This window comes from Thermobia domestica, chromosome 11, assembly GCF_964235325.1.
Source record: "Thermobia domestica chromosome 11, izTheDome1.hap1.1, whole genome shotgun sequence".
NCBI lineage: Eukaryota > Metazoa > Arthropoda > Insecta > Zygentoma > Lepismatidae > Thermobia > Thermobia domestica.
Window position 1 is genome coordinate 86,435,401 of NC_137464.1, and position 19,539 is coordinate 86,454,939.

Sequence of the window (19,539 nt, forward strand, 5' to 3'; positions counted from 1 at the left end):
ATCAGTTTGACCTCAAATATAAAACTTGTTCAAAAATTATTTGTGAGCTTATAGCCTTGCATATTTGAGGTGAGAGGATATATATAAAAAGTCTAGAGTATTGTTGTTCGACAACAGGCTAATTCATTATCTTTTACTGGAATCGCGTGACCCTCTTGACTGTCTTTATTATAATTTATTCATGTTTTTAGAGACCTGTGCTGTGTCAAGAGGAATCCTATTTTTCGGAAACGTTACTTAGAAATCTTGACAGTTCACTTGCAACACAAATTTCAGCCATTACAAGTTCTGATGACGTTTTGCTTCTTTCGTATGACCATTAAGCTATCATTACACCAAGCACTCACTAGTTCAACATCTTCATTACTGACCGGTATAGTGTGGATATACTGCACTATTTTGAACAGATTTGTGCATCTGCTTTCTCGAAAAACGCACTCCATAATTTACAACAATAACTATTTTTTTCTATCAAGTGTTGATATTATAGATTTCAAAACAGAACACTAAATGTAGAGTTCCTTCTTTCTTTCGGCCTCGGATGCCGTCATCATAGGCTTCGAACGTTTAGTTCACTTCTATTTAAATTAATTTTGAGTGGCTAAGCATTAAATGCAAACATTATTGGTGCTGCGAGATAGTACAGGCACAACAATGAAAAAAATTTAAATCTGGCCTTTTGTTACATCACAAATATAATCATCGTAAACTATTATCAATATATATTATAAGGCATAAGTGGTATAGATAAGAAGTATTTATTTATTTATACATACTTTTGGGAGTTACCTGCAGCTATGGTCTTAAATCCGTCTCGAATGAGGAATGACGTCCCTCGGGAAAAAAAATGAAGTGTACCTATATGATTTTTGCCTAAGTGACATATCAGCTTTTACCTTTTGGCTACCTGTCACTGTGCACCAGTTTGGAATTTTTTATAAGGTTTTATGTTAGGATTTTGCTAAAGATGTTACTATAAGGAAAACCTTATCATGACTTTTGGGCATGGGCGACTCAAATGTTTGCTCAGAAATCTGGGTTCTGAAACAAAATATAATTTGTCGATGGAGAGGAATCTTGTTTACGTAGCTTTATGTAATGAGAATGTCTATTTTTTAAAGCAAGTAATCTCAGCACATAGATGAAACTTGTCGACATTGTATAATCATACTTTACATTTTAAAACAAATTTTTAGATACAAGTATATTAAGATGGATCTCACAGAAATAGAAACACAAAATTGAAACTGAATCCAGTTTGGTAAGAACAGAAGTCAATGGAGAGCTATTGAATACGGCATTGTACTTCTGGGTTCCACAGGGCATAGAGTATGTTAGTTAGAGTCAAGTCATTTCACAATTACTTCTTTGACTTAGTGTTCATATTATACTATTATGTATTTGCATATTCTTAATTTGTATTTATTTCAATGATGCTAGTAACAGGACGACGACGAATAAGTCATGATAATTCTTATATTGACATATTGGAAAAACTTACCAAGTATTTAGATAGGCTTAGAATTAAAGAAGAAACCATTAGGCTAGTTTATGTTTAGATTACCGTCTTCAGTCTTAATCTCTACGTTAAGAGAACCCCATTCCATATCAAAGGAACCCAAGCGCAATGCCGAATTTATGTTTCTGACAAGAAAATAAAATATGTTACAGAACTGAAGTCCGTATATATATATATATATAGGGTTGCCATAACTTTTTGATCCATAATACGGACAAGCCTTAAATGTACCCATCAAAGATACGGTAACCAAATACGGAATAAATATAGTAAAATTTCTTACCAAACGATCACCTTTCTAAGTTATCACACAGTTGTTTACTGTAATATACTTAAAACACTATTGGAAACTAACATGTTGTATTTTTTTTATTAACGCAGTAGTAGGGGGAGACGTTGGCCCGAATTGACCTTGAACTCATTTTTGTGACGTCATAGGTCAAAGGTCAATGACCTTGGCCCGGGGTGAATGACCTAGGGGTACCTAGGACCACCCCCTCTAAATTTTGGCAGGGGTACCTTGGCCCACCCCCTAAATTTTGGCAGGGGTACATAGGACCACCCCCCTTAAATTTCGGAAATTGCCAAATCTAAAAATTGGGTATGGTAGCCTAGGACCATAGTATGTACCTCTATCAGTATTGGGTGTCTATGTCGTTCCCTTTCATGGGTAAAAAATTGCCAAAAATTCAAATTTCGGAGGTTTTTGACCTAATTTATCCCCTTTGATGAGGTGTTATTACCCTATATAGTTATATGGGCGTATACAGGGGTCCATTCCCTTTCATAAGATATGGGTATATTAATGCACTCCTTTAAAAATTTGGGAGGGGTACTTTGGCCCACCCCTTCAATTTTGGAAATTGACCAATTTCAACATTGGGTATTATAGTATAGGACCCTAATATGTATTATGATAAATTTGGGTGGTCCACCTCATTCCCTTCTAGGGGTACAAAATTGCCAAAACTATAAACGTAAGCAATACGTTGTACCACGTGTTTGGTTTTCGACCTAATTTATCTCCTTGGATGAGGTCCTATTACCTTATATGATTATATGGTCATGTATAGGGGTCCATTACCTATCATAAGACATAGGTACATTTGTGCACCCCGGGAGGGGTACCTTGGCCCACCCCTTTAATTTTGGAAATTGCCCAATTTAAACATTTGGTATTATAGTATAGAACACTAATATAGATCACTATAAATTTGGGTGGTCCACCTCGTTCCCTTTTAGGGGTACAAAATTGCCAAAATTTTAGTACAACCAAGTGTTTGGTATTTGGTACATTTTATCCCCCTTTGATGAGGTTCTATTACCTTATATGGTTATATGGTCATGTATAGGGGTTCATTATCTATCATAAGACATAGGTACATTGGTGCACCCCGGGAGGGGGTACCTTGGCCCACCCCTTAAATTTTGGAAATTGCCCAATTTAAACATTTTGTATTATAGTACAGGTCCTCAATATGTATCATGATAAATTTGGATGGTCTACATCGTTCCCTTTTAGGGGTACAAAAATTGCCAAAATATAAACGTTGTACCACGTGTTTGTTTTTTTTGGTCCATTTTATCCCCTTTGATGAGATCCTATGATTACAAGGGGTCCATATCCTATCATAAGACATGGGTATATTGTTGCACCCTTCTTAAATTTTGGCAATGGGGGTCCACTGAAATTGTACAATTTAAGCATAGTATAGGACCTCAATATGTTTCGGTGGTCCTATTGTCAAATTTTTAAGTACAACCACGTGTTCGGTTACTGACTCAATTTATCCTATTTGATAAGGTATGGACGGTATCTCCTTTCAATTTGGTAGTACCCTTCGGGTGTAGTACGGTCACGTGATCAATGATTTGGTTTTGATGCGCGACGAGGTCCCTGGTCAATGTTCTCTAGGAATTAGGTGGAAACTTTGTCCAGGGTTCTCGTCTTATATCGCACAGTTCTTTAGGAGAATCTGATAACGTTGTATATGGAATGGACAATAAAAACACATAAATAAGTATAAATTGTATTTTATTCATTTTTCTGGTTTCTTCTTTTTCTTTCTTATTGACAATGTTTGTATATTGAGCTGGGTTTCTTCATTAGACTGCCTCCTCTTCTTGATTGTAATGATTTGTTTCCATGTTTTGCAGCATAGCACCCGTTTGCAAAGCTTCGTATTGTGAATTCTGTAAAAAGAACGAGGAAAAAGATGATTAGTATAGAAATAGATGATGATTAAACAATACACTTACAATGATAAATATGATAAAATTACCTGGAAGGTATATTGCAGCAGTCTACGATCATTAACCGTGGGTACTGTTGTGAACAAATATTGAATTTCACGCAGAGATTTTCCTTGGGCTTTACAGCACAAATAAAAATAAGCATAATAGCCACCTACGGATGAACCAAGACTTTGCATTTGGCTATTATTATATTTATAGTACATACAATGAAGTTTTAAGAATGCAACATGTTGTGGTACATAAGGAGGAAGGCCATAGCTGTCAAAATATTCTCCAACACCGCGATGATCAATATAAATTGCAATCCAATGACTTCCTAGTTTTGTAGATGGATCTGTATTTACAATCATTGCCAGAGGAAGAGAAATCCGTGAGGGTAACTCATCGCTTGCAAATACCCCGGTAAAATGATTTCTGAACAATGGACTACCGTGTAAAGCACTAGCTAATTGTAATGTATTCAACATCGTGAATGGAAATGATACATAACGTATACGTACCTTGTAATTTAAAAGTCCAGGATAATGTTGCTCTGGTGGTCGATCTCTAGGAGTGAGGAAAACTCTCCATACACAATACAGTTTGCAGGTGCTGCTAATTTCTCTTGGAAATGAACTTCCAATCGGATGGCGCCATGTCGTTGTAAATTCCAATAGTGACAATCTCCAGCAGAAGAATCGGGAGTTAGGTCAAATACAAACAGTGTATATCCATTCTTGTAGTCGGCTCTTGAAATTGTATTTCCAGTATTGGTAAAATGTATGCCAGAACCTGAGAACAATGTGTGGTACGATGAAATGTAGAGATTTTCTTCAAAGTTGGGTTGCAACGGTTTTGAAGGTACAGCTTTTCCATCCACGTACAATGTAAAGAAATTAATGTTTAGATGTTGAAATTCAAATGGATTGGTGGTAATAGTTCCACTGGATGCTTCATTCGATGTAAATCCTACAATAATACGATTTGGCAATGTTCCCATAAACAGGTTATCAATAGTTTTGGATTGTATATCCTTCGGGATGGTAAATGATTTCATTTGAACCCTTGTCAAAGGATACTTTACCGGTGTAGATTGTAAAATTTTATTGTGTGCCAATTTGACACTAGGGCTAATGTTGACTTTTTTCACCTGCAACGATGCATCTAGAATATTGATTTTTGCACTGACACCACTTTCACCGGCCATGAGACAAAAGTTTGGTTTTGCAGGAATAAGTTTCACACGTAATTCCACTCCATGAATTAAAAATTTATCTTGATTAAAAATGTCACAATGAAGATGTCCAATCATATCGAATTTCATACTTTGTTTTGTCAGTTCATAGCGTTGTTGAAATCCTTTGTTCTCACTTGTGGTTGCGTTCATATGACCAGCCGTATCTTGAAACCACATTGCTGTTTGTAAATGTGTATTTTTAGCTCCATCACTATAATTGAGCAGTTTTTCCATGTACGAACGATATGGATGATTATGTGACGGAAATGAAATCAGTTTATTGTTCAAGTAGATTTGTACTTCACTAAACATAGCATTTAGAAAATCATTGACAGGTGCAATTGCTTTATCCGTATTGGTGAAGGAGGAACCATCTGGCTTCACAATTTGTGCTTGGATGTATAATAAGGTTTGTGGTAAATCAATATATTCATCACTGCTACCACTCACTACAAATTCTATTGGTGAATTTTCAGCTATTGAACTAATTGGTTTGTAGCCTATAATACGATTGTCCAGAACACTGGTTTGCGTGGGCAACGTTGAAAAAATGTCCAATTCACTTTTTACACATTCACAGGATTGATGATGTAAGAAAGCCATCGTTGAATTAATCAAAAATATCTGGTGACGATGCCAATGATCTCTTCTTCTTCTTATGTGATAATTTACGTCTCTTTGTAGGATTGATGGTGTTGTTGATCGTTGGAAGGTCAACCTCAAACTGAGAGCAGTCATCCCATTTTCGTTTATGATATCCACTTCCCAGCATAGTTTTCAACTTATTTTTAGCTTTTTCTTGTAAAATTGATTTTGCCTCTTGCATCCGTTGATGAAACGATTCTTCCAGCGGTTGATTCGAGATCACAACATCATTAATCATATTGGCACCTGATTTTAATAATTCTTTTCCCACAGTTTTAGCTCCTTGCTTCACAAGTGGTAACACTGAACGAAATAAGCCACCAAGGAAACTTCCAATGCCATGTCCTGCTTGATAGGGACTTCCCACATAGACGTTGCCGATACCGGACAACGCTTGTTTTTGGTAGTATTGCAAATACGGATCAGTCATGACGACGACGACGGAAATGTAGTTTTGTAGACACCGTTCCAAAGGTGAATGGCATACGATGACCTGTGCTATCCCTTATATCGATTTGTATTTGCTCAAAATTCATTTTTTCCACCGGAACATAATGTGCAGGATTAAAGATTTGTACTGCATGACTTCCAAAAGTATGATTCACAGGATCCATGTTGACAATTCGTAGCAAGGGTACCATTGTATCTCCAACAATGACAGATTCAATAATGTCACAATAGACGTACATTTGTGATGGTAAGCCTAATCGTACATCCGGTGTATATTGTCCCTTTTCCATATCTTTTAAATCACTTTTCGGTTCAAATCCAAGCATTAAACTAACACTTGGTGAGATTTGTACAGAAGTATGGATTTCCTTTTTGGGATGTCTTATGAGGCATATATTATTAGTTGCGTCATGAGATATAAATAAATTGGTTTCTTTATGATGTATATTAATTGCATGAATAAGATCCCGTATATTGTTATAATAGCGTACAGGGATCGTTACAACCTTCCACGGTTCTTGATCATTACTACTTGATGATTTGTAATATATTTTATTGTTTTCACTGTTAATGTTCAGCAAAGAATGTGGATAATGAATCTCTACAATTGCCACATCCCATTTCTGGCGAAACTCTACACGTCGTTGTAATTTCGTAATATATGAAGTCAATGTATTTTCTGGAAAATAATCCATGGAACTATTACTGGGAAGTGTAACGTAAAAATCTTGATCAGGTTCCATTCTTCTTCTTCTTCAATGAAGTTGCAGGGATCCACGAATTGAATGAGGAAGGATATCCTTTCCACTGGACGAGATACTCCTTTCTGCGACCATTTGTTCTTGTACGTAATATTTTATCGATGAGGAACGTCGAAGGAAGCGGCACTGGTTGTAATTCTTCTCTGTAGAAAACACCATCGATAAGTTGATGATTTAAATCCTCTAGTCGATACACTGGTGGGTTTCTTGGTACAATGGCTTTTACTCTGAATATTTCCCAAGTCCAGTTCTCGAGGTAACCCTTGTCAAAGATACGTTTTGTTTTACTTATACGAACAGTATCACCAACAGACAAATCCGTATCTTGTTTTGAACGTTGTAGCTTTTTGTCGTATAAGTTATGCCACACCTCCAGTAAATTGTCCTGAGAAACGTTTGCAGGTGCCATTTTAATACTGGAATGCCGACTTTCATTGTATGCTTTTACAAGTAAAGGCAATACTTTGATGTAATTGTATGTTTGATATTTGGTAAAGTATTTCCACATACGATGTTTCAATGTCTGATTAAATCTTTCTGCGATGCTGGCTTTAATATCTGGATCCTTTGTTGTAACATGTTGCACGTTGTGTTTCCTGAGAAACTTTTGTACTGTCTTGTTGGTAAATTCAGTTCCTTGATCACTACGTAGTACAATTGGTTTCCTCTCCTGGAAAATCATTTCAAATGCATTCACTATATCCTCGGCACTTTTTGATTTTAGTGGTACAGCCCATCCGTACCGACTAAACACATCAATCACTGTAAGAATATAGCGGTAATTGTCATTATAGTTTTGAAGTGATTGTAAATCATTTAAATCACATTCCCATTGATCATCAATATTGTTGACAAGATAAAAATCTCTACGGAAACGACGACGTACAGGACGATGTAACGTGTAGGTAGGTTGTTTGTTTAACCAAAGTTTTATTTTGGCTAGAGGTATAGATTTTCCTGTGGCTTGCCATAATTTTTTTTTTCAGTAGAAAACGATGCAGGATGTGCTGGATTGTAATAAATGGATTTCAACTTTTTGTTCATGGTTTGTACGTTGACCATTGTGGAATGATACGTTTTCGTTTTGGTCGGACTTCTAAAACATCATCATCATCATCATCTTCTTCTTCTTCTTCTCCGGAAGAAAATAATTCAGGTGCCGGTTTTGGTGGTGCAGATCCTTCAGATGCTGATGTACTATTATGCTTGACAATATAGTTTAATCTCCGTGGATTACCAATCAATTCTTGAGGTGTGTTTGACGATGCAAGGTAGTTGCAAAACAATTCCCAGCCTTGAGGATTAGAATGTTTCCTCGGTCGAGTCACATCACACATTAAATCTACAATATTGGATCCATGTAGTTTATTATCGTTGATGTACACTGTTCCTTTATGATCCCACGTAATTGCGTCATCTTGTTTTAAACGACGGAATAGTAGTTCGGCTTTCTTACGATACATTTGTGGTATTGCGGCTAAAATTTCTTGTTTCGTGCTATCGTCAACATTCGGAACGTCACCATCAGGTTTCATTGATGTAATTGTAAGTGGCATTGGTTCTTCTTGTTTACGTATCACATAAAGATATTTCTGTAATATTCTATTGTACTGATTCCATTTTTCTTCATCACTTGGATACGATGTATTCAATATAGATTGCATTTCACGATCGAGATTAGATTCTCGATTTTCACTCACACGGGATGATGATGCATGCATTCGTTGAAGCATTTCTGGTGGCACTAAAACCATCTTCTTGCTATGTTCCATGATGTTTATTGTTTAAACAAAATACTGGATAACACACTTCCTACAATAGGTGCAAGTAATGCAGGTAAGAATCCTCCTTGTTGTACGGCTAAATGTTTCTTCTTTTTATCCAATGATTTTGTATTGTCTACGAGATAGCGGAGCGTGTTCTTGTAACGCTTTAATCTTGACTTCTGTGCACTTGTCAGTGGAACATTGCCTTTTAAGACATTATAACAACATTCACAAATACTATGAATTAATGAAGCGTCTGCATTGGCAATGATAGCTTTACGCAATCTTGGTTTAGCTTTGTGCAGAGCACGTAGCAGATCAGCGTGTTTCACTGTAGGAGACATCGTGACAGACTAAGTCATTCTTTTCGCATGCACAATAATTTAAACATGTTTTGTTGGTACGTAAACATAATGATGCAAATCGTCGGGAAAAATATTTGTACGAAATCGCATTTCATCGGGTGTATCTTGTTTAAGATCCATCAGTAAATAGCCATGTGGATTTCTTGTTGCGTCTGCATAACTTTCTTGTAGAAACAGTGGATGCTCAGGCATGATTTGATAACTCATATGCTTGATTTGTGACTTGTCACGTGGATTTTTAAACAACACCAAATACGAACAATTTAAACTCATATTTCTATTTGCTTTACTTTGATGAAATACATTTTGTGTTATAAAAATCACACTAATATTTCGATGATGTGATCCTTTTGTGAACATATCAACAATATCACTATTCACTTCTCGCATATGGTCATCAATAATAATCAAATGTGGTCCATCTTGAGGCTGAAAATCTTTCATTCGTGGAAGTCCTTCGTGAAATTCTACTGGAACCGGCATTGTTGCATACACGTCTTGCCATTCTGCATAATACCAGTATATCTTACGAAATTTTGCATTGATCATGGTTGGGAGATGTGACAGTAATCGCTTCACAAAATACGTTTTTCCACACCCACTAGGCCCTGCGAGAATACAGGTAAATGGATGTTTCCACTGTGTATCCATGATGAACACTAACACCTTGTTTCAAAAATGATGCGTATTTAAAGCGAGTACAAATTTTTTTGTTTTAGTTTGTAAATTCTTGCACTCACTGGTGTGAAAAGGAAAGAAACAGTTCATCTGTTTATCGAGTAGTTGAAAACCGTTTATTTGTTAATCGAATAGTTGAAAACCGTTTATTTGTTAATCGAATAGTTAAAAACCGGATAAAGTTTAACGGTTAACCGTGAAAGCTGATCACTGTTTGATTTAAATTCTATTTGAAAATTTTTCGTTTCAAATTTGTTTTGAAATTTTTGTTTCAAAAATTTTGTTGAAAATTTTTTTTCAAATTTTTTTCAAATTTTTGTTTGAAATTTTTTTGTTTGTAAATTTATTCTTTCAAAATTTTTTGTTTGAAAATGTTTCGTTTCAATTTTTTTTGTTGAAAATTTTTGTTTTGAAATTTTTGTTTTCAAAATTTTGTTTGAAATTTTTTTCGTTTGAAAATTTTTAATTTTTTTGTTGCAAAATTTTTTGTTTAAATTTTTTTGTTCTAAATTTTTGTTTTGAAATTTTTCGTTTCCAATTTTTTTTGTTTAAAATTTTTTTTGTTTCAAACTAAAAAACTTTGTTTGAAATTTAAGTTTAAAAAATGTTCGAATTTTTTGTTTAAAATTTTTTGTTTGAACATTTTTGTTTCGAAATTTTTTCGTTTCAATTTTTGTTTTCATTTTTTTTAGTTTGAAAAGTTGAAAAAAAAAGTTTTAAATGCCAAGAATCTTTCCTAGAAAACATTGACCAGGGACCTCGTCGCGCATCAAAACCAAATCATTGATCACGTGACCGTACTACACCCGAAGAGTACTACCAAATTGAAAGGAGATACCGTCCATACCTTATCAAATAGGATAAATTGAGTCAGTAACCGAACACGTGGTTGTACTTAAAAATTTGACAATAGGACCACCGAAACATATTGAGGTCCTATACTATGCTTAAATTGTACAATTTCAGTGGACCCCCATTGCCAAAATTTAAGAAGGGTGCAACAATATACCCATGTCTTATGATAGGATATGGACCCCTTGTAATCATAGGATCTCATCAAAGGGGATAAAATGGACCAAAAAAAACAAACACGTGGTACAACGTTTATATTTTGGCAATTTTTGTACCCCTAAAAGGGAACGATGTAGACCATCCAAATTTATCATGATACATATTGAGGACCTGTACTATAATACCAAATGTTTAAATTGGGCAATTTCCAAAATTTAAGGGGTGGGCCAAGGTACCCCCTCCCGGGGTGCACCAATGTACCTATGTCTTATGATAGATAATGAACCCCTATACATGACCATATAACCATATAAGGTAATAGAACCTCATCAAAGGGGGATAAAATGTACCAAATACCAAACACTTGGTTGTACTAAAATTTTGGCAATTTTGTACCCCTAAAAGGGAACGAGGTGGACCACCCAAATTTATAGTGATCTATATTAGTGTTCTATACTATAATACCAAATGTTTAAATTGGGCAATTTCCAAAATTAAAGGGGTGGGCCAAGGTACCCCTCCCGGGGTGCACAAATGTACCTATGTCTTATGATAGGTAATGGACCCCTATACATGACCATATAATCATATAAGGTAATAGGACCTCATCCAAGGAGATAAATTAGGTCGAAAACCAAACACGTGGTACAACGTATTGCTTACGTTTATAGTTTTGGCAATTTTGTACCCCTAAAAGGGAACGAGGTGAACTACCCAAATTTATCATAATACATGTTAGGGTCCGGTACTATAATACCAAATGTTTAAATTGGGCAATTTCCAAAATTTAAGGGGTGGGCCAAGGTACTCCTCCCTTGGTGCACCAATATATCCATGTCTTATGATAGGTAATGGATCCCTATACATGACCATATAACTATATAAGGTAATAGGACCTCATCAAAGGGGGATAAAAACGACCAAAAAGCAAACACGTGGTACAACGTATTGCTTACGTTTATAGTTTTGGCAATTTTGTACCCCTAAAAGGGAACGAGGTTGACCACCCAAATTTATTATAATACATATTAGGGTCCTATACTATAATACCCAATGTTGAAATTGGTCAATTTCCAAAATTGAAGGGGTGGGCCAAAGTACCCTTCCCAAAATTTTAAAGGGGTGCATTAATATACCCATATCTTATGAAAGGGAATGGACCCCTGTATACGCCCATATAACTATATAGGGTAATAACACCTCATCAAAGGGGATAAATTAGGTCAAAAACCTCCGAAATTTGAATTTTTGGCAATTTTTTACCCATGAAAGGGAACGACATAGACACCCAATACTGATAGAGGTACATACTATGGTCCTAGGCTACCATACCCAATTTTTAGATTTGGCAATTTCCGAAATTTAAGGGGGGTGGTCCTATGTACCCCTGCCAAAATTTAGGGGGTGGGCCAAGGTACCCCTGCCAAAATTTAGAGGGGGTGGTCCTAGGTACCCCTAGGTCATTCACCCCGGGCCAAGGTCATTGACCTTTGACCTATGACGTCACAAAAATGAGTTCAAGGTCAATTCGGGCCAACGTCTCCCCCTACTACTAACGCAAATATAATAAATCATGCCATTAGATTACGTATATTAAATTTAACCAAAAGAACAATGGAATGGAAAAAATGAGACATTAAAAAAAACAAACTACTATATTAACTGTAACTAAAATATGTTATATCGCACATGACATAGAACAGTGAGACAACTCAAAAAACGTATTTTTTCAGGAGAGCAAAAAAACAAACTCTAGTATTACAATGAGTATTGTATTTCGAAGAAAATAGTGTATGAATTGCTTCTAACTTTGTAAATAGTTACAGTATTGTTACTGAAAACCATAGGTGTTTAGTACACAAAATGCAGCCATCCCAGGGGTGAGAATTTTGATTTGTGTCACTTTTCTTTTTATTTATCATTGTCATTTTTTGCAAGTTGTGACTATTCTGATGACACATCTTGTAAAAGTGTGTAATGATGACAAGGAGGAAAAGTGACACAAATCGAAGTTTTCGAAGTTTTTCAAGAAAAAATTACTTTTAATTATGGTATAACTTCAAAATAATGATCCAAATATCAATGTCTTTACATCAGCTGTCCAATAGAAACTACTAATTGAAAAGTGATGTGTAGAAATCTTTGTAAGCTGGGGGAATGTGTTGGGAAGCAAGAAGTTCCATTATATCGAACTTTTTGGGATCCGATATTTTGAATTTATCTGGATACGCTTTTCCCAGTTCGCACGACATTCTTCGCTGCCGAGACTTGCGTGTATCCTTCGTGACAACATTTTTTTGGTAATCCGCCTGTTTGTATGAAGTTTTGATAAAAAAAAAAAAAAATCCGTCCGGTGTTTCTTTCTCAACTTTTGCTATCTTAATATTGGCAAATTTTATTTGCTGTTCATCGTAGGTTTTAGAGAAATTATTTCCGTAGTTTTGACAAAGATCCTTAAAGTCAAGGAAGTTTTCATGCGTTCATTCAATTACCTTGTACAGCTTCTACTCACCTTTTTTTTTTTTTTCCGGAGAATAACGTCCTAAACCTAAAAGTGTCGTTTTACTATACTCATATGCTGCACAAGCACTGTTGTATGTTAAAAAATGTCACTTTACCAGAGAAGAACTACTCAACCACACAAGATCATCTAACTTCTGTCACTATTCTCCCAGGACAATAGTCAAAGTTCAGGAAATGGAACATATTGCTCTCTAGATGCTAAAAATTACGTTACAAGTGTGAAATTTTTTTTACTAGGTAGAGTAAAGTATTGCCCGCCTCGCAGTGGCAATAACTCAAAAACGCAAAATTTTGAGTTGTGTCACTGTTCTATGTCATGTGCGATATGATGAAAACAATTCTTTTACATTAATTTAGAACTTCGGTATGTGCCTTTATCACACCAGGAGTATCAAATTTACAAAGAGAAAAAACTAACAAACATTGTATCAAAAATCAAAAACAAAAACTAGTATATGATTATAAATATTTATACTGTTGTATGGTTTTTCGAAATAACTTCTTATTATTACATGAGTTAGTATTGTTTATGGGCGTGAAGAAAAAGAACCTTCATTATTATTATTATTATTATTATTATTATTATTAATCATTTTAGAGATTTTAGCGATTCTCGACTCGGGAATTTTCGGGCAGCTCCAAAACCTGTCAAATACGGACATTTTTCTATTTCATGCTTTGTACGATACGAACACGGACACGAACCCAAAAATACAAACAGTCCGTACAAAATACGGATATATGGCAACCCTATATAGATAGATTCTCAAAAATAGTCCTAGAGATTGTTTTCGTAAGTACTACCAGTACTGTGAGAGAATTTTAACAACTGGTCCTGAGAACCTGATAAATTGTAATAACTAGTTTGGGTGAACCATTTATAATTCCAATTCTTTTACCCCGTTGTTATTCTTTGTGTGTAGGCTAATTTACAGAGAACTGAATATATTATTCTTTATTCTACAACATAAATAGAATTATATAGCATTATATTGAAAACTGTTGTACGTTTAAAGTGTACGAATTATTTTCCTACTCATTGCAGGTCATCCTAATGTGAAAGTATTTATTGCCCACGGAGGACTGTTGGGTTTACAAGAAGCTGCATACAATGGCGTTCCCATAATAGGAATTCCGCATTTTGGAGACCAACGATTTAATATGCGGCAAGTTGAAAATATGGGCTTAGGTCTTACTTTAGAATTTGAAGATATCACAAAAGAGTCGCTGCTACGAGCTCTGAGAACAATTCTGAAAGAAGACCCAAGGTAAAATTAGTTTTTACTTTAATTTGTAAACATTACTTAAATAATGCTAATCGTCAGAACAAAATATTTATTCTGAAAGCACTATATAAGAAGCATTTCTTCTATCTCACATAGAAGTTAAACGATTTTGAAATTACTAACAACAAAAAAATTAAGTGAACTGGAAGTAGGCAATAACCTATATTTATTCGTGACCTGCAATTAATATTGCCTACGAGTTCGTCTCGTAGAAGTCTCGTCTCTTACCTCGAGAAAGTTGTTTTTTTTATCTCGTTTCGTAAATTTATGTTAGGATTTTTTACTGAAATTCACCTAGAAGTTAGTTCAGAATCCATATTTATTATTTGAAAGTCTTAGGTTTGTTTAACCCATTAGCGCAGAGTTATGGAAACGTTTCGTATAGTTGTAAAAAAGCAAAAGGCAGACTTATGGAAATTTTCCGTTTCACCTCAAGACAAAATTTTCCATTTCAGATCCATCGGTCCCGTTTCTCCCTATTACGGTCTAACTCAAATGTTAGTACGTATGTTGGATACAACACTATTTACTTTAATTGTTCATTAATAGATGACATGGCTACAACAGACTTCCCTATTAGTCCTAAATCATTAGAAAATAAAATTAGAGTAAATTAGTAATTACATTTTTATGTAAAACCACTAAAAAAAACTGACTGAACGCATTTTAATTTCTTGTATGTGCCAATGGGTTGAACCTTGACAAACGCTTTTCATCATGTTCGTAAATCACTTTATCAATTTGAGGTTCACTGTATTTGAGGTCTAAGATTTGAGTGAACTAGTTTTGTCTACGAAACTAGTAAAATGTGTCGCCTCGTCTCGATTCTTATATCGAAAACAAAATTTCTCGTTTCGTGGACAATACTGTATTACCCGTAACCCTGATAGATTCGTGACCAGCTTTGAACCCGAAGGATTAGCGTCCTAGAAGATTCTATCATTTAAAAATAATTGAACCAGTTTAGACTTCCAAAGTATACTGTGCGCAGGGCCGGATTTAGGGTGTGTGCGCGAAGGTACACTCATATCCAAAATTATTGTCGTGTGTCTATAAATATGTTGTTGTAGGAATATAATTTGATAACGAATTCGTTCGGTATTTCTTATAATGTGAGTATGTGTATAATCAACAAAGACATGTATGTGACAAATTTTATGTCAAAAGAGCAGTAAATAAGAGCAATAAAACGAAAATAAAACGTTATTATCCATATAGCAACATTTTGTTTTACTCATTCTAATTTTGGTATTTATAATTCTTTTCCTATGAAATTTACCACAAATATACATTTCCAGATTATACACATAGTGTCAGTATTAAACGTAACCTGCAAAATCATTATCAAATTATATTCTTACAAGAAGACAGTTATAGATATGCGACAATCATTTTAGACATGAGTGCACATGTGCATCCCTCTTCATTGTGAATATAGCCCTACATACACTACCTAAAGTGAGAAGCTGGCAGAGAGTTTTGCAAAAATCAACAGTTTCAGTCAATTTTCTGAAGGTTGAAGGAAAAGGATTCATCGAGAGCAGACACTTAGCATTTCTAGGGCAATTCCTCATTCACACCACAGACGCCTAAAGGCATTTAAAAAATTAATTCAAATGTACTGGCAGTTATTTGGTGCACCCCCTTCAGAAAATCCTGGATCCGGTCCTGACTGTGCATTAGTATGGGAAGTCTTATGGGACATTTATATGTGCTTCCGTCTATCTGTCGATGGATAGCACAGCAAAAACGATGAAAGATAGCGAAGAGGTAGAAAGCCTACGAAACCTTTTCAGTTGCAACGTTGAACACCATAGAACAAACGTGATAATATTGGTTCCAATAGAGCACAACCTGTAAGGTATGCCGATGTGACTTTTCCAAGAAAACGTTTCATCTCCGACCTTATCCTGTAATTGCAACCGGAAGTGATAGCTCTACTCATTCCGGTTGCAATATTGGAACCTTATAGCTTGGAAGATTACTATAGGCGCGGCTCGTGAGGGTAATCACATCGGGGAAAATTAAAAGGAAAGAAAACTAGATTAATGTGCCACTTCTTGTGTACATGAATAAAACTCAGGTAACTTACCTTACTAACCTTGAAGCGGTAACATTTTTATTTTTTCTAGGTGAGATTTCCCTCACGAACCGCCTCTGCACCCACTTTCAGTACGTTAGCAAAACTTACTTGTTTAATGTGTACAGTTGAGGGACATATACGTTACGATCCTGTTATATTTAGATACAACTTCCTCTTGTTTTCACAGTCTGATGTTCAATTAATTGACGAAACTGTTACATAGTTATTATTTTTAAAATAAACGTTACTTTGATCAGTGAGTTATTTGTAGTTTAAGGGTGTGCTTCTTTGGTACGTGTCATTCCATTGCATTGCATAAGAAAGTTAAACTTTCTTTTTCCGAAAGTTAAAAAATGTTACACATCATTATGCTCCCCTGAGTCAGTCAAGTAAAGACTATCTTCAAACATTGACTAATTCATACTGTATATAGTATTTCTTACTTAGCTATCAGAAAAGTACGCATAGACATTTAGATAATTTTATTTTAAAAAAAGGAAAACAAGTGAAAGAAAATGGGAACAGGATTGTTAAGCGATTTAGTAGCAACCTCTTGAAATGGACTTAACGCTGTAGACATTGAACCTTACATAGAGTACTAATGTAGTGCTAATTCTTATTTTCCAATTTGTTTCCAGGTACAGAGAAAATGCTCAAAGGGTATCAAAGATTGTGAAGGATCAACCAGAAAGCCCACTGGAACGGGCTGTGTATTGGACAGAGTATGTGATTCGGCATAATGGAGCTCCTCATATGAGATCTGCTGCCATGGATCTCACGTGGTACCAGTACTTTTTACTAGATGTCATTGCTGTCATTCTCTGCGCCATTTTGATAATAATTGCAGCAGCATATTTTCTACTTACAACTATCTACAGAATGATAGTGCTACCAGGGAAATCAAAGAGTGATTGAATAATACTTGGACAGTATTTAGAGACTTGAAATGTTGACCTTCTTGTAAATTAAAACGAAATTAGATTCCATAGTAATGAAAAGAGTAACGAACGATATAGCTCTCTACAAAATTAAGCATAGCTAGCAAATCTATTTTTTGATAAATACATTAGCATTTGGTAGAGCTGTACTGAAAGGATAAATAAGGGATATTATATATCCTTTTCCCGAGTTGATCAGTTCGTCCAGAGTGCAGTCAGTTCGTCATGCAGTCCAGAGTGATTCTTTATTTAAGATGTAGGCGCGCATGTTGTACAACTCGGAATGAAATGTTAATAGATGATAACTAGACATACTGGGCCTTATGTAGAGTCGTTCTGACGCGTGATTAATGCCATACTAAAGAGTTCGACAAACATATGTTTCCTGTAGTAGTCAGGCCTTTAGTATGACGCTCATCACACATCAAAACGACTCTGCATAAATATTGTTGCTACACTCCCGAAATTTCATTATTTTCCAGGCTCTAATGTTGGTCATTGCTTGATCGTTATGTATTCATGGAGTGGTACGCTACACTCAAGTTTATTTCCATTTCAAGGTTGTCAGAATCTATTAGATAAAATTAACACATTGTCGAATAGGAAACAAGAACATTAGTATATTAGAAAAAGTTCGCAATACAATCATGTATTTATACACACACATTTCGATGTAGCAGTGAGTTAAAGCTTTGAAAATGCATAACCCCAAAGAACACTTAAAAGCAGGCACAGATGGATGATTACAGTTCTTGCTTCGCAACCGACAAATCCCACGTTCAAAACTCGTAATCGCTAAACCTAAATGAGGTTTGTGCAAGTTTTGCTCTCAATTCTATCAAGCTAATATTCAGATGTATAATTTTGTGTTTGTTATATGTATATTTAAAACTGTTCTTCCACTTCTCTTTGAAAAGCTCTGTATTCTTATCTATAGATGGAATTAAAACAAATATACACTTCATTTGATACAATTTGTCCTTTCTGACAGTTGCTTTCCTCTGTTTTTCCTCTCTGCACGTGGTTACAACAATCAGGCAAGAAGAACGTTCAGCCAATTATAGTGGCTCATTTCTCTTGCTCTGCAATGGTAAACATTACTCCCTCTCCGCACGTTGGCAATTTGAATATAAACAAATTCACATTGTTTTAGTAGTCAAATGTCAACTTGAGTAGTGAACCTGCTGGTTATTGAGAGCATTCTTTTTAGTTCTCTTTTGTGCCATTTAATTTTATGAATTTGAGGTTTAGTTGCAATGAATAATTTTGTGTTTCGATACCCGAAGTAAAACCTTGTAACACAACATTGAACACCACGTGCTCGCAGCCAGCTGTCAAAAAGGGCAAGTAGTATCAACTGATGAAATCTGTGAATAATTGCGATTTTTATTTCAAACAACAGGATTAAACTTGCTTAATATAATTTCAAGAATATAATCTTTTAAAAAAACGAATTGTCAGATGTTTTTTCAAATTATAGTACAGAAGTTGATTTGTTTTCATCAAAACAGATTTAAGTTGTTCCTTGTGATGCACTACTACGCGCTCGAGTGCGCACACTATAGCCATTCAAGTCGTTTGTCTAGTGTTCAATTTTCTGTAATTATTTACAAAGTTAAATAAAAAAAACTTCATTAGTAAACTTTAACCATCACTGTTATCAGTCGATTATATTACACTTCTACAGAGTTGAAAAGTTGACAATAGATTTGAAGATCACATGGCGAGCAGGAAATGTTCAGAAAATCCGGCATAAACCAATTATGTAAAGAGAACCTTCAATCCTTTCAAACATGAATGATGATACATGGAGCGTGTCCGGAAAGTAAGTATCGTTTTGAAAAAAAAAATACTAAAACAGTTTTCTTCAAGTCAAATTTATTTTCACATTAAAGAACACACTTTAAATTAATTTTCGACATAGTTTCCACCAATGGTCAAACACTTGTCATAGCGGGAGACCAATTTGTCGAAACCCTCCTGAAAGAAACATTCCACCACTAAAGACAACCATAACTCCATAGCGTGTTTTGCGTCGTCGT

The 19,539-nt window shown here is 35.2% G+C and overlaps 1 protein-coding gene across 1 annotated transcript in view; it reads left to right on the plus strand.

The window, feature by feature from the left end:
• Positions 1 to 19,539, plus strand: part of LOC145665201 (uncharacterized) — a 160,112-nt gene that overhangs the window by 15,244 nt on the left and 125,329 nt on the right. The window contains exons 4-5 of the mRNA XM_081732486.1: positions 14,236 to 14,458; positions 17,198 to 17,466. Of these exons, the coding sequence (XP_081588612.1) occupies positions 14,236 to 14,458; positions 17,198 to 17,466 (492 nt within the window). The remainder of the gene's footprint in view (positions 1 to 14,235; positions 14,459 to 17,197; positions 17,467 to 19,539) is intronic.